At 53.9% G+C, this 15,947-nt stretch overlaps 1 protein-coding gene across 1 annotated transcript in view; it reads right to left on the reverse strand.

The window, feature by feature from the left end:
* The window catches only part of LOC119967900 (membrane-spanning 4-domains subfamily A member 15-like), a 45,979-nt gene that overhangs the window by 15,830 nt on the left and 14,202 nt on the right, over nt 1-15,947 (reverse strand). The window contains exons 2-3 of the mRNA XM_038800998.1: nt 7,029-7,103; nt 4,706-4,819 (exon numbers count right to left, since the gene is read on the reverse strand). Coding sequence (XP_038656926.1) covers nt 4,706-4,819; nt 7,029-7,070 — 156 coding nt within the window. The 5' untranslated portion in view covers nt 7,071-7,103. The remainder of the gene's footprint in view (nt 1-4,705; nt 4,820-7,028; nt 7,104-15,947) is intronic.

Raw genomic sequence — 15,947 nt, forward strand, 5'->3', positions numbered from 1 at the left:
CCATTTGCTTAGACCGTGGCAGTTCTGTTAGTGTTTCGAATTACACCTTTCCATCTACCCCCGATAGTCTTTGATTCCCTTCCCTAACAAGAACCCATCTACCTCCGACTTAAAAATATTCAACGACACTGCCTTCTGAAGCAGAGAGTGACAAAGTTGCACAATATTCTGAGAGAAAAAGATTCTCCTCAACTCTTGTCCTAAAACAGTGGCCCAGAGTTCTGGATTTGCCTGCAAGAAGAAACAGCTTCTACAGGTCCTCATGTCAATACTGTTCAGGATCCTATACGTCTCAATCCAGCCGCCCCTCACTCTTTGAAACTGGGGTGGAAACAAGCCCTTTCTTCATAGGACATTGCCTTGATCTCTGCCAAGGTATTTGTCTTGGCGAGTAGTGAGATCTCTTCAAAGCTGTGTCATGTTGCAGCTGTATAGAACCTTAGTTTTGTCTATGCCCTTTGTCTCTGATCGCTCTGCTCCTTTCAGCCTGGACTGTCCGTCAGGAAAATGCAACTCCTGGTCTGTTCCACCAAACAGATGTTCCAGCTGATGTTTTACACTCTCTGTGCTTCTACGCACGTTTCTCACTTTCGTGAGAGTACGTTTCCCCCGTCTCAGTCGGCTTGCTCTCACTGCTGTATCTGTTGTACTTCAGAGAATCCTAGCTGCAATGAGGCCACCTTTTAGTTGCCCGAATTGTGTAAACTGTGTCCCTGAATCCACATACTCATCAACAGACCAATACTCCGACATGGGTTAGGTTAATTTGCGACTCAGCGTGGGTTTTCAAGGCTTGTCAAGATTTCTGCCATCTGTATTTTCCGTTTCCTGGAGCAGTGTTTAAAATGTTACTTCTCGTACTGAATGTGGCTTGTGAATTAAATCCATTGCAATCTTGTTGTTCTGAATTTGCAAGTGGAAAAACTGCCAGTCCTGCCACATATCATCTTTCATTTCAACAGGAGCCGGGGGAGGGGGAGGGGTGGAGGGGGAGGGGTGGGGGGGTGGGGGGGGGGGGGGGGGGGGAGAGGGGCGGGGGGGGGAGGGGTGAGGAATACTGGCAGCCATTTTGATTTCCTTGCAGCTGGCTTCTCCTTGCGTTTGCTTTCCTTTGTGGCTTTTCTGTGACTTTTTCAACAGCTTTGAACATTTCTGTGCTTCTTTTTCAGCAGTTGTGGCGTCTCTTCGGTGTTTCAAAGCTCGATCTCAGCTCCGTTTCGAACACGTTACAAGCTCAAAGTGCTCCCGGCACAATGGACAGGATTCTCCGTCCCGCCGTATCCGTTTTCTGGCGTGGCGCGGGGTCAGCGGGATCTTCCGACCCAGTAGCCGGCCAATTGGGGATTCCCACCGAACGAGACTCCAGCCCAATGTCTTTATTAGAACGGAATGGAACATGGCTACCCCCTCCTCTGTGCCTCAGGGCAGAGGTCACATGACCACAGCAAGCCAGGTCGGGCCTGAAGTACACGATTGCATTTCAATCCAACACAAAGGGTGCTGGTGTAGCTGCATTCAGTTCTGACACTGCACCCCAGGAAAGATACATTACTGGCAGGGCAGCAGATCCCAAGGTTAAAAGGATTAAACTATGAGGAAAAGCAATGCAGAATGAGGATTGTATTCCCTTGTGACTGGACGACCAAAGGGTCATTTGAGGGTAATTTCATCAAAGCATTTATGAGGATTAAACATCGAAACATAGAAAATAGGAGGTGGGCCATGCGATGGTTCAGGCCTACTCCGCCATTCAATACGATCAGGGCTGATCCTCTGCTTCGTCACCAGGTTCCCACCCACACCCCACACCTTTCGAGTCAAGAAATCCATTTCCTTCACAAATACACTCAGGAACTCGGCCTCCACAGCCTCTGTGGCCGAGACTTCCGCAGGTTCACGACCCTCTGGGTGAAGAGATTTCTCCCCACCCGAGTGGGAAATGGTCTACCCCGTATCCTGAGACTGTGACCCCCCTCCCCCCGGTCCCAGACCCCCACCTCCTGCCCCAGACCACAGGGAACAACATCCCCACGTCTAGTCGGACCTGCCCCGCCAGACTTTTGTATGTTTCAATGAGATCTCCTCTCGTTCTTCAACCCCAACTCTCCTCATACAATGAAAGAAGGTCGATGGAGAGAAACTATTTGTTATAGTGAGAGATAATCTGACAATTAGAGCGAGATTCTTCAGGGGTAAAACATGAATTACCTTTCCACAGAGAGACGGGGGTCGGGGTGGGATTAGGGGTCGGGGGGGAGTGGTGGTGAATCAGTAACTTGCTCCCTCAAAAGGCTCAATTGAAGCTTCCAAGGCAGAGATGGGTAGAGATTTGTAGAACGGGAATGGACGAAATGGAAGGGAGGTAAATTCAGCAATTATCTGATTGCATGGCACAACAGGTTCGAGGTGCCCCATGGGCTCCTCCTGTTCCTGTGTAATAGGCTGGAGAAGGGGCTGAATGGGGCCTCCTGTTCCTGTGTAACAGGCTGGAGAAGGGGCTGAATGGGGCCTCCTCCTGTTCCTGTGTAACAGGCTGGAGAAGGGGCTGAATGGGGCCTCCTCCTGTTCCTGTGTAACAGGCTGGAGAAGGGGCTGAATGGGGCCTCCTGTTCCTGTGTAACAGGCTGGAGAAGGGGCTGAATGGGGCCTCCTGTTCCTGTGTAACAGGCTGGAGAAGGGGCTGAATGGGGCCTCCCCCTGTTCCTGTGTAACAGGCTGGAGAAGGGGCTGAATGGAGCGTCCTCCTGTTCCTGTGTAACAGGCTGGAGAAGGGGCTGAATGGATCCTCCTCCTGTTCCTGTGTAACAGGCTGGAGAAGGGGCTGAATGGGGCCTCCTCCTGTCCCTGTGTAACAGGTTCGAGTGGGCTTCTTCCTGCTCCTACAATGTTATTTTCTGAATGCTATTCAGCCGGCAGGCAGTATATACTTAGTGCGGTTAACGGCGCATCTTCGGCCCTCATCGAACCTTCCCACCCGCCAGGCATGACGTCACGCACGGTGCAAATGAGTCCTGCTTTTTAAAAACAGGAACCAGGAGCCTCCGAGAGGGATGAAGCAGGTGTGCTCCGCTGTCTCCACTGAGCACCGGGGAGTGCAAATGGAGAGTGCCTTTTGGGCAGATCTGGAGAGGGGGTGGGGGGGGGGGTGGTGGTGAGGTGGTCAGGCGTTTCAGGGTGTGAGAGAAGGAGGAGGGGCTCAAGGCTGCACTCACGGGGCAGAGAAGGGGTAATGGTTGGTGGTCCTAAAGTCTGCGTACGTCTGCTGTCCATGGTATGGTGCAGGGGTGGATGCAAGGCCCATGGAGTTTGGAGGGGGGGTGGGGGTGTGCTGGTGTTGGGATGAACGTCAAGGAGCCAATCTTAATGGACTGGGTTGATGAGATTCCAAAAGGGAAGGCAACATCGTGCCTACTCTGGTTGGGGTAGGGTGGGAGGTGGGTTTCAATATCTGGAGTGACTGCCCAAGAGCTTTCCAAGCACTTAAAATGGTGGTCTGGATCGCGTCCCCGGGAATAACACCCGACGTCCGAGCCAAAAATTACTAATGTCGTTGGTTCAGAAAATTCCGCCCAAAGTTTCGAGTCGGTGTAACTCTGCTTTCGGGTTAAAGAGAGGTAGAAACGTGATGGATTATATCCCTGTACAAGAGAGGGGTAAAGCAGAGTAGGAGGTGGGATTGGTGGGAGCGCTGAGAAATTTCAAACAGAGATGAGTAAGTCATGAGGCAGAGGAAACGTAGTTGGCAGGAGCATCCTCTCATCGTCCGATGAGGCACGGTACAGCCCTCAGGACTCAACGTTGGCTTCAACAACTTTACACTGTGACCTTTCTCCTCCATCTCGACCCTTTTTAAAAAAATGTACAAACATTTTTTCATCCCACTGCGAGAAAACTCCCGCCACCGACCAAGCTGTCTTATATCCTTCTCAATTCTCTTTGTATCTCCCTCACAGCTTGCTTTCCTACCTATCTTTGTATTGTCTGCAGATTTGGCTGCAATGCACTCAGTCCCTTCATCCAACTATGAATACTGTATAGATCGGAAATAGTTGAGGCCCCATCACTGATAGTGACAGAGTCACACATAGAATGACCCATTAGCCCCGAATCTCTGTTACTCATCAGTGAGCGAGCCCTTCATCCAGGCCAATATATCACCGGCAACACCAGCGGTGCTTGGGCGGGATTCCTGGCCATTCGCTGGTGGAGGGATTCTCTCGTCCTGCCGGAAGCTGTGGGTTTCCCAGCCTCGTGGGGTGGTTGGTTGTCCCGTTCACAAGTGGTGGGGTAAGTAAATCCCACCGCCAACGAACTTCGTGGTCAAATTCTCAGGCCTCGCGAGCAGTGGTAGCTGGGCGGAGCCGCGACAGAGAATCCCCCATCTTATCTTGGTGGGAACCTTTTGGAAATCTAAATACACTAGATTTACTGGTTCCCCCTTATCCACCCTGCTTGTTACATCTTTAAACGCGAGCAGATTTGTCACAGATGATTTCCCTCACACTAAACCATGCTGATTGTATGATGTCTTTCTGAATAATGGCTTCCAGCATTTTCCCAAGGATAGATGTTTGGCTAACTGGCCTGTAGCTCCCAGTTTCCTGGATAATCAGTACTGCTGATGCCTTTTGGGTGCGCATCAAAGGAGACAGGACTTGAGAAATCTACCTTTGAAGTGGCACTGAACACAAAAGTATTCACAAACCCATATGCCCGTCCAGAAGGGAGTCGCAAGGTTTGATCCAAAGGAATTCCTCGCGGCGAAGAAGAAAGGAATACCAAACGTCACCTGGATCACTCCCACCATTATCTGCGTGACCTGCAAACAAAGGAAGTTAATACAGTTACCGTTAGACTAGAACGAGCCACACGGTGAAATGGTTTTACTTCGGCACTGAAAGCCACAGGTAACTGAGTTGATTTGCACAAATATGTAAACAAGAACATTTCAGTAGAATTAGCAATGCAGGATTTTGACGGTATTTAACATTTGAATTATATCAATAAATGCACAATAGTTTACAAGATAGGGACATATTTTGCGGGAGAAAGACACTATATTTCTAGACAAGGGTGCATTTTGCTAGATAAAGTTTTTGAAAATGTAATTCTTGGGATGTGGGTATCGCTGGCTCAGCCAGCATTTATTGCCCATCCCTAATTTCCCCCTGAGAAGGTGGGGGTGAGCTGTCTTCTCGAAGCGCTTCAAGCCCTGAGGTGTAGGTACACCCACTGTGCTGTTAGGGAGGGAGTTCCAGGATGTTGCCCCGGCGACAGTGAAGGAACGGCCGATATATTTCCCAGTCAGGGTGGGGAGTGACTTGGAGGGGACCCTCCAGGTGGTGGGGTTCCCAGGTATCTGCTGTCCTTGTCCTTCTAGATGGTAGAGGCTGTGGGTTTGGAAGGTGCTGCCTAAGGAGCCTTGGTGAGTTGCTGCAGTGCATCTTGTAGATGGGACACACGGCTGCCACTGTGCGTCGGTGGGGGAGGGAGTGAATGTTTGTGGAAGGGGAGCAATCAAGCGGGGCTGCTTTGTCCTGGATGGTGTTGAGCTTCTTGAGTGTTGTTGGAGCTGCGCTCATCCAGGCAAGTGGACAGTATTCCATCGCACTCCTGACTTGTGTCCTTGTAGATGGTGGACAGGCTTTGGGGGAGGTCAGAAGGTGAGTTACTCTCCGCAGGATTCCCAGTCTCTAACCTACTCCGTTAGCCCCAGTATTAATATGGTTACTTGAATGAGCGTATATTTTGCTCAACATGGATATCTTACAAGGGTATATTTTGCGAGACATGGGTATAATTTTCTAAGAGGTGTCTCTTCCTAGACAAGGTTTACTTTTTTGGGATAGTCATATTTGGTGGAGATGGATATTATATTGCTGGACATCTTACTAATGGGTGAATAGTTCGAAGTCAGACAGCTGGATTTTCATTGTTTTGGAAAGGGTGAGTTGACCTCCATTCCTGTCACCCACAACAGATGCGGGTGGTGCCACATTCTCCATCGTGCTGTGTGGGCGTGGGCATTTCACACCTCCTGAAACTCTGATGGAGCTGGGTCACCTTTTGAAGGAGAAGTGTTTCACAGCATGTCAAAGGGGTCAACCCTACCCGGCAGTTGGGAAGCAGCTGAGTTAACTCTTCATGGGGGAAATTTTGTGACTAGGGCGGGGAAAGCGGCGTTTAGCCCCGCGGCTGCAACGCTGGATTTTCCCGCTGTATTTTTTGACATTTAAGTAAAACAAAACAGGAGGCGGGTCCCACGATGTCACGTTGGTCAAGCAGGCAGAAGCTCAAGGATGTAAAAATAGAAAAAAACAAAGACCCCATGAAAACAGAACCCACCCTGCTCATCAAACGCCTCGCATCTCCCCATGGAAACCTCTGGCACTGCACCTTGCTATTGCCCCCTGGCAGTGCCAAGGGAGGGTCAGGGTATTGCCTGGGCATGGCCGTTTCCCTCTCTGAGGTCTGTATACACCCATGTGCCTCCGACGGGTTCTGTTAGCCAGGTGCACATTGTGGGTGACCTGTCATAGAATCGTCTTTCCTCACCCTTCTTTCATAGAATCCCCACAGTGTAACTGGAGGCCATTTGGCCCATAGAGACTGTACTAACCCTCTGAAGGAGCACTCGACCTCGGCCCACTCCCCCCACCCTGTCCCCGGAACCCCACCTAAACGTTTGGACACTATAGGGCAATTGATCGTGGCCAGTCCACCTAACCTGCACGTCTTTGGACTGTGGGAGGAAACCGGAGCACCCGGAGGGAACCCACGCAGACACGGAGAGAACGTGCAGACTCCGCACAGACAGTGACCCAAGCCGGGAATCGAACCTGGGACCCTGGCGCTGTGAAGCCACACTGCTAACCACTTGTGCTCAGGCCCCGTGGATCGAACCAAGTTGCAGTTTGTGTCTTGTGGAGCTTTGGGAGACAGGTTGGGACAATGAGGTCTTTGGAGAGGTCGAACTCCGGGTGAGAAAAGGAGCTCAAGAAACTGAAGAGAAGACAAAAAAGGCTTACTCCTAAGGAACTCAGTTCTCCGCTTAAACCTTTCGACGACATGTTAAGTTTCCTCTGCTTCGAACTTCACAGGGACTGCAACGGGCAAAAGGGAAAGAATGGTCAAAATAACAAGTGCGGAAGGGGCACATTTATCAGGAAAACATTCAGCAAACAACAGACCCATTTCAAAGCCGACGTTCCTACCCTGTCACCAGCCTGGGGATTAACCCCTGCATTTACATAAGTGGTGAACCGCATGCAGTTGTGGTACTATAGAATCACCGCGCACCTTCAGAATACAAACAGCTTTTTGGCCCAATTCTCTGCCAACGTTTATGTTAGAAATGGGCACCATAACATCTTATTATTCATCCCCATCCCCGGTCGTCTATTCCCTACGTTCTCACATACCACATTCTCATCACTCTCTCAAAAGATATTCCCAACATGTTCCCAATTTGATCTGACATTTAGGCCTCCTTTAGAACATTGGAACAGGAGGAGGCCCCATTCAGCCCCTTCTCCAGCCTGTTACACAGGAACAGGAGGCCCCATTCAGCCCCTTCTCCAGCCTGTTACACAGGAACAGGAGGAGGCCCCATTCAGCCCCTTCTCCAGCCTGTTACACAGGAACAGGAGGCCCCATTCAGCCCCTTCTCCAGCCTGTTACACAGGAACAGGAGGAGGCCCCATTCAGCCCCTTCTCCAGCCTGTTACACAGGAACAGGAGGCCCCATTCAGCCCCTTCTCCAGCCTGTTACACAGGAACAGTAGGAGGCCCCATTCAGCCCCTTCTCCAGCCTGTTACACAGGAACAGGAGGCCCCATTCAGCCCCTTCTCCAGCCTGTTACACAGGAACAGGAGGCCCCATTCAGCCCCTTCTCCAGCCTGTTACACAGGAACAGGAGGAGGCCCCATTCAGCCCCTCCGCCAGCCTGTTACACAGGAACAGGACCCCATTCAGCCCCTTCTCCAGCCTGTTACACAGGAACAGGAGGAGGCCCCATTCAGCCCCTTCTCCAGCCTGTTACACAGGAACAGGAGGAGGCCCCATTCAACCCTCCCCAGCCTGTTGCACAGGAACAGGAGGCCCCATTCAGCCCTTCTCCAGCCTTACACAGGAACAGAGGAGGCCCCATTCAGCCCCTTCTCCAGCCTGTTACACAGGAACAGTAGGAGGCCCCATTCAGCCCCTTCTCCAGCCTGTTACACAGGAACAGGAGACCCCATTCAGCCCCTTCTCCAGCCTGTTACACAGGAACAGGAGGCCCCATTCAGCCCCTTCTCCAGCCTGTTACACAGGAACAGGAGGCCCCATTCAGCCCCTTCTCCAGCCTGTTACACAGGAACAGGAGGAGGCCCCATTCAGCCCCTTCTCCAGCCTGTTACACAGGAACAGGAGGCCCCATTCAGCCCCTTCTCCAGCCTGTTACACAGGAACAGGAGGAGGCCCCATTCAGCCCCTTCTCCAGCCTGTTACACAGGAACAGGAGGCCCCATTCAGCCCCTTCTCCAGCCTGTTACATAGGAACAGGAGGAGGCCCCATTCTGCCCCTTCTCTAGCCTGTTACACAGGAACAGGAGGAGGCCCCATTCAGCCCCTTCTCCAGCCTCTTACACGGGAACAGGAGGAGGCCCCATTCAGTCCCTTCTCCAGCCTGTTACACAGGAACAGGAGGAGGCCCCATTCAGCCCCTTCTCCAGCCTGTTACACAGGAACAAGAGGCCCCATTCAACCCCTTCTCCAGCCTGTTACACAGGAACAGGAGGCCCCATTCAGCCCCTTCTCCAGCCTGTTACACAGGAACAGGAGGCCCCATTCAGCCCCTTCTCCAGCCTATTACACAGGCACAGGAGGAGCCCCATTCAGCCCCTCCAGCCTGTTACACAGGAACAGGAGGCCCCATTCAGCCCCTTCTCCAGCCTGTTACACAGGAACAGGAGGAGGCCCCATTCAGCCCCTTCTCCAGCCTGTTACACAGGAACAGGAGATCCACCTGTCTACCCCTTGAGCCTACCCTGACATTCAATGAGATCATGTGTGATTTCTGACCTAACTCCATAAACCCCCCTACACCCCATATCCTTAATATCTTTGGATATGAATCTGGGATTTATCATGAACCACTGATCCAGAATCCAATGCTGGTTACAGAAGAGAATTTCCAAACCTCTCCCTGCCTTTATCTGGAGCAATGTTCCCTAATTTCCATCGTGAAAGGACGAGCTCCAATGTTCGGACATTGACCTCCACTCCTCCCCTCCTCAAACCAACACCCCCTCCTCCCCCGCCAGTCCTAGACCCCTTAACCAGGAAGGGTTTCTATCTATCCATCTGCACCTGTTCCCAATAATGTCCCCAAAAATGTTATCAAATCTCCCCGTAATCTTCTAAATCCCAGAGAATATAACCCTGATTCGTGTAATCTGGCCTCGGAAATTAACCCTCGGAGTTCCAGGTATCACTCTGGTGGATCGACACAGCGTTCCCTCCAAGGACAGATATCTCCTTCCCAAGATGTGATGCGTAGGATTGATCGGAAGACTCCCCTGTGTGGCTAAATCGGACTGCGTACACTAAAATATGGCTTCTCCCCTCCTGTCTTCTCGTCCTCGAGATATGAAGGATGACATTCCACGGGCCTTTGTGCTTATTTCCTGTATCTGTTCCTGATGATTGAATGATGCGTTCCTGGGCCCTCCATTCTCTGTTGGCCATTTAGAAAGACCCCGGATTGATCCCATTTTGAAATCCTTGTTTTTGCCCATTCGCTCCAGTTTGCTCCTCCGTTTGCACTGCTGACCCCTGGCTCCAAACATGAATCTCCGTCTTTCTATCCCACCACCTCCGCTTCTCAATGGTTGAGGCCCCATCGCAGATCCTTGCTGTCGACCACAAGTCATGTCCGACCAATTCGAGAACCCTCCCATTGCCCCTGCTGTCTGTCCCCTTCCAATCAGGCCTATAATTCCGTGAGCTTTGACTTTACTCTCTTCTAGCCTCCCCAATTTTCGGCCGGGGTGGGGGGGGGGGGGGGGGGGCGCTTTATGCCTGAAGGGAATGTATGACTGTGACAGGTGATAATGAAACTTTCAAAAGCTTATTGTGTTTTGTAAAGTGCCCGCCACAGCTACAGAGATTATTTTCTGCAGATTTAAGACGCTAACTAGTTCTGGACTTCAGTGGAAACATTGGGCGTAATTTCATGGGAAAGGCCGTGTCATATCGGGCGGTACTTTCCGGGTGTTTCCTGATGGCTGATGCGGGGAGACTCCAGCCTGAATTTAACGGCACCTCAGTGCCGGAAATGACCCCCAGCAGCTTTTCCTGGTGTAAATGGCAGTCCCGCTTGCTGCTTCACCGGAACCCCCCCCACCAGCTTTTCCTGGTGTAAATGGCAGTCCCGCTTGCTGCTTCACCGGAACCCCCCCCACCAGCTTTTCCTGGTGTAAATGGCAGTCCCGCTTGCTGCTTCACCGGAACCCCCCCCACCAGCTTTTCCTGGTGTAAATGGCAGTCCCGCTTGCTGCTTCACCGGAACCCCCCCCACCAGCTTTTCCTGGTGTAAATGGCAGTCCCGCTTGCTGCTTCACCGGAACCCCCCCCACCAGCTTTTCCTGGTGTAAATGGCAGTCCCGCTTGCTGCTTCACCGGATCCGCCCCCACCAGCTTTTCCTGGTGTAAATGGCAGTCCCGCTTGCTGCTTCACCGGAACCCCCCCCACCAGCTTTTCCTGGTGTAAATGGCAGTCCCGCTTGCTGCTTCACCGGATCCTCCCCCACCAGCTTTTCCTGGTGTAAATGGCAGTCCCGCTTGCTGCTTCACCGGAACCCCCCCCACCAGCTTTTCCTGGTGTAAATGGCAGTCCCGCTTGCTGCTTCACCGGAACCCCCCCCACCAGCGTTTCCTGGTGTAAATGGCAGTCCCGCTTGCTGCTTCACCGGAACCCCCCCCACCAGCTTTTCCTGGTGTAAATGGCAGTCCCGCTTGCTGCTTCACCGGAGCCGCCCCAGCAGCTTTTCCTGGTGTAAATGGCAGTCCCGCTTGCTGCTTCACTGGAACCCCCCCCACCGGCCTTTCCTGGTGTAAATGGCAGTCCCGCTTGCTGCTTCACTGGAACCCCCCCCACCGGCTTTTCCTGGTGTAAATGGCAGTCCCGCTTGCTGCTTCACTGGAACCCCCCCCACCGGCTTTTCCTGGTGTAAATGGCAGTCCCGCTTGCTGCTTCACTGGAACCCCCCCCACCGGCTTTTCCTGGTGTAAATGGCAGTCCCGCTTGCTGCTTCACTGGAACCCCCCCCACCAGCTTTTCCTGGTGTAAATGGCAGACCCGCTTGCTGCTTCACCGGAACCCCCCCCACCAGCGTCCCGCAAACAAGCGGGAGCTGCTCCTAAACGCTCCCTCTGAACCAACTCCCAGGCAGCACACGACCAGTGGCCCAACGTAGACCTGCTCCATGCTTCAGGGACCTGGCTAGGCTATGGGACACCGTGAAGGCGAGATGGGGCACCCTGCTCTGCCGAGGTGGTCGGAGTGCCAGCAACAGGGCTACCAAAGCCGCCTGGGAGGCCGTAGCAACGGCCGTCAGTTCGGGCAGTGTGACCAGGAACACCGCCATTCCAATGTCAGAAGACTAACAACCTCCAGTGGGCTGCAAGGGCAAGTTAGCACCGGTCCCCTGGCATCAGTCCCGTCTGCCACCCCCCCCCCCCCCCAAACAAGTCAGCGGCTGGCAACTCGCAACCCCATCTCACATCCAATGATCGCGTTTGTGCCCCAGCACAACCCCTCCACGCCCAGGAGCGGTGCCCACACACGTTACCTGCCATAGACCGACCCCCCCCCCCCCAATATGCGACTAACAATGACCCCTCCGTCCCCGTGGTAGTTGGCCCATAACAGGCCCAGACGGGAGACGGGGTTCCAGACATCGGAGTCCTCACCCCTGTGAGGAACAGGTCCTGTAGATCGCGGTGTTGACCGAGGAGAGAGTGGCCACTGACAGGAACGCTGGCCTGTGCCGCAGAGGTGAGAATCCACGGCCCCTTCACCCGGATGACCTGTCTCAAGTGAATTAGTCAGGTCAGACCAAATCATCCTTCCTTCTCACTGACTATACATCCACTCACTCACAGGAGTTCCAGCCATCCGGGGACACCTACCTTCTGCCACCCAACAGAAGGCCTTGGAGGACAACTCCAAGGAGACCACCACCGAGCCTGCCCCCCGCCTTCCACCAGCACAGACACACACACCTCAGTGGGCGAGATTAGTGAGCAGGCTTCTGGGGCACAATCTGGTGTGCACCGCACAGTTGCTGACGTGCATCAGGTGGAGACGGGAGCACCCAGGGGAGTCAAAGGTCAGAGGTCTGCTGGATCCCAGGACCCTGCTGAGTCCCAATCAGATGCCGAGCCTCTGGACAAGGTTATCCCGGAGATGATGCAGATGCTAGTTCACGGCCATGAGACTCACGGAGGGAAGGTATCAGCGACATTCCAGCGAGTGCGTAGTCGATGGAAGGAGGCCCAATGGCTATGGGTGTAGGAGTGCCAATGTGTGGCTCAGTCAGCGTCGACCATGGCCGAGGGCTTTGACAACGTGTCCCATCGCTGAGGGACGTGTCCCAGATGCAGGTGGAAATTGCCGAGGCACTGCAGAGCTTTATCACATTATTCTTCACAGAGGGGCGTGCCTGCACTCCGAGCTGCATTCCACATCCCCCCCCCCCCCCCCCGGACACAGAGCTCTTTCACCGAGGGTACCCGATGCAGGTGGTGGGTGTCAACAGCAGCAGGGCCCAGCGTGAGGCAGCTGGAGAAATGAAGAATGATCTGCCTGGACTGTGTGCAGAAAATAATTCTCACTGGGTTGGTGGGGGAGGGGGTGGGAAGGGAGGGGGTGGGAAGGGAGGGGAATGGAGGAAGAGGGTGAGCTGATGGACAAAGCCTCATCCTATGAGAAGCGAGATGTGGGACTCCCTGGCCCTCTGGGCATGCCTGACCCTCGCCGCCGCCTGACATCCACCCTCCAACTGCTCCCATGGGTCCTTCCCCCCCCCCCCCCCCGGTGCGACCCTTCCTCAGACGAGATTGCATGTCCCTCCTCCTCCGGCATGCCGCGGTGCCAGGTTGTGGATGGCACAGCAGGCCAACACAAAGCAGGAGATGCTTGGGGGAGGTGGTGGTGTGCAGCATGTCCACTACCAGATCGATCCAGGTATCGGACCCCCACTTTCAGCAGTCCAATGCACCGCTCAATGGCAGCATTGGCCTCGTTATATCGGGTCTCCGCCTCGGTCTCCAGATTGGCATAATCAGCCAAGGCCCTAGCAGGTACCCCTTACACCTCCCTCCCCCCTTCCACCGGAGCCAATCCATTGTCCTGGGTGGTCCTCAAAGCCGACAGGGATCTCAGAGTGTCGCAGGATATAACTGCCGTGCATGCTTCCTGGTAAGTGTACACACACACATGCAGGATCCGGAGGTGGTGGTCGCACATGAGTTGAACCCCTTTCCTATCAATGAAGGGCACGCCCTGCTACCCGCACACAAGGCGTGCCCTCTGGACCGATGGTGGAGAATCCTCCTACCTGGGCACCTTGATGGGGTTTGTTCCAGCTGAAAGGTCAGCTACCTCACGGATCCACTTGTGGGCTGTGGCGTGGGAAATTCTGCCCAAGTCCCCACTCTGGAATGAACGTTTATCGAAGGGTTCAGGATTGTGGTGACCTTCATGGCCGCCAGGAGCGGATGTCTTCCACCTCCACAGGGTGCCAAGCCCATAACGGCATGGCACAGGTACCACACTGTCTCTTTGCTGAGACAGGGCATCCTGCGGCACATGCTGTACATCATCTCCTCGAATGACCGACGACACCTGTACACCTTGGGCCATTGCTGGTGTTCCCCCTCTGGGTTCCTCCTCGGCCTCATGGGTATTCGGGTCAGCGGGGTCCATGCACTCACCCGCTGGTTGTGGGAATATGCCCAGTGCTGAAGCCCGGCTTGAGAGTTTTCGATTGTTGGCGACAGTGTCTGTGGTACTGAGGCTCCAGTATTCAGGCAAAGTGACCAGGCCTCACAGTTTGATTGGAATGCTGGACAATAACACTTGGCTGAGACACGTGTACCAGAAAATGCACTTACGAGCTTTGAAGTGATTTAAAAAAAAAAATTACTTTTTATTCAAATTTTTCAACAACAAATTTTCTCCCAACAATGAAATAAACAAGGCATAGAAAAAAACAGAAACAAAAGCCCCTCCCCCCAATACAAAGCAATAAATTAACAACAAAAAAAAAGAAAGTAACAAACATATAGTTGCAAAAACAAACTCCCTTAACAGACCCCTAGTCCCCCCCACCCCGGGTTGCTGCTGAAGTTGACCACCCTCTAATACTCCGCCAGGAAATCAGGAAATGGCTGCCACCGCCGGAAGAACCCCTGCACCGACCCCCCTCAGGGCAAACGTGACCCTCTCCAGCCTGATGAACCCGCCCATGTCACTGATCCAGGTTTCCGGGCTCAGGGGCTTCGTGTCCCTCCACTGTAACAGGATCCTGCGCCGGGCTACTAGGGACGCAAAGGCCAGGGTACCGGCCTCTCTCGCCTCCTGCACTCCCGGCTCCAATGCCACCCCAAAGATAGCGAGCCCCCAGCCTAGTTCCACCCTGGAACCAACCACCCTGGACAGGATCCCTGCCACCCCCTTCCAAAAACCCTCCAGCGCCGGACAAGCCCAAAATATGTAGGTGTGGTTCGCCGAGCCTCCCACACCTGTCCTCACCCTCAAAGAACCGCTCAGCCTGGCCCCAGTCATGTGCACCCTATGCAGCACCCTTAGCTGAATTAAGCTGAGCCGTGCGCAAGAGGAGGAAGAATTCACCCTCCCCAGGGCGTCCGCCCACGTCCCCTCGTCAATCTCCTCTCCCAGCTCCTCCTCCCACTTCGCTTTCAGCTCCTCCACCGAGGCCTCCTACCCCTCCTGCATCACCTGATAGATTGCCGAGATCCTACCCTCACCGACCCACGTCCCCGAGAGCACCCTATCCTGAACCCCCCTTGGCGGCAGCAGCAGGAACTCCGCCTCCTGCCGCTTGACAAAGGCCCTAATCTGCATATACCTGAAAGTATTCCCAGGGGGGAGACCCCACTTCCCCTCCAATTCCTCTAAAGTCACAAACTTCCCGTCGAGGAAAAGGTCCCCCATCCGCCTGATGCCTGCCCTATGCCAACTCAAAAACCCACCATCCATTCTCCCTGGTGCAAACCGGTGGTGGCCCCAAATCGGGGTCCAAACTGAGGCCTTCACTTCCCCCCCCTCTGTGCCGCCTCCACTGCCCCCAGATTTTGAGGGAAGCCACCACTACAGGACTCGTAGAATACCTTGCCGGGGGGGAGTGGGAGCGGGGCCGTCACCAAAGCCTCCAAACTCATACCCACACAGGACGCCATCTCCATCCTCTTCCATGCAGCACCCTCCCCCTCCATCATCCACCTACGGATCATTGCCACATTCGTAGCCCAGTAATACCCACACAGGTTGGGCATCGCCAAACCACGTACCTCCCTGCCTCGCTCCAGGAATACCCTCCTCACTCTCGGGGTCTTCCGTGCCCACACGAACCCCAGAATACTCTTATTAACCCTCCTAAAAAAAGCCTTCGGAATCAAGGTGGGGAGACACTGGAAGAGAAACAAAAACCTCGGGAGCACCGTCATCTTAACCGACTGGACCCTGCCCGCCAAGGAGAGCGGCAGCGCATCCCACCTCCTAAACTCCTCCTCCATTTGTTCCACCAGCCTCGAAAAGTTTAGCCTGTGCAGGGCCCCCCCAGCTCCTAGCTATCTGGATGCCAGGATATCTAAAGCTCCTCTCCACCCTCTTCAACGGGAGCTCCCCTATCTCCCTCTCCTGGCCCCCCAGCTCCTA

Source organism: Scyliorhinus canicula, chromosome 6 (assembly GCF_902713615.1).
Source record: "Scyliorhinus canicula chromosome 6, sScyCan1.1, whole genome shotgun sequence".
Lineage (NCBI taxonomy): Eukaryota > Metazoa > Chordata > Chondrichthyes > Carcharhiniformes > Scyliorhinidae > Scyliorhinus > Scyliorhinus canicula.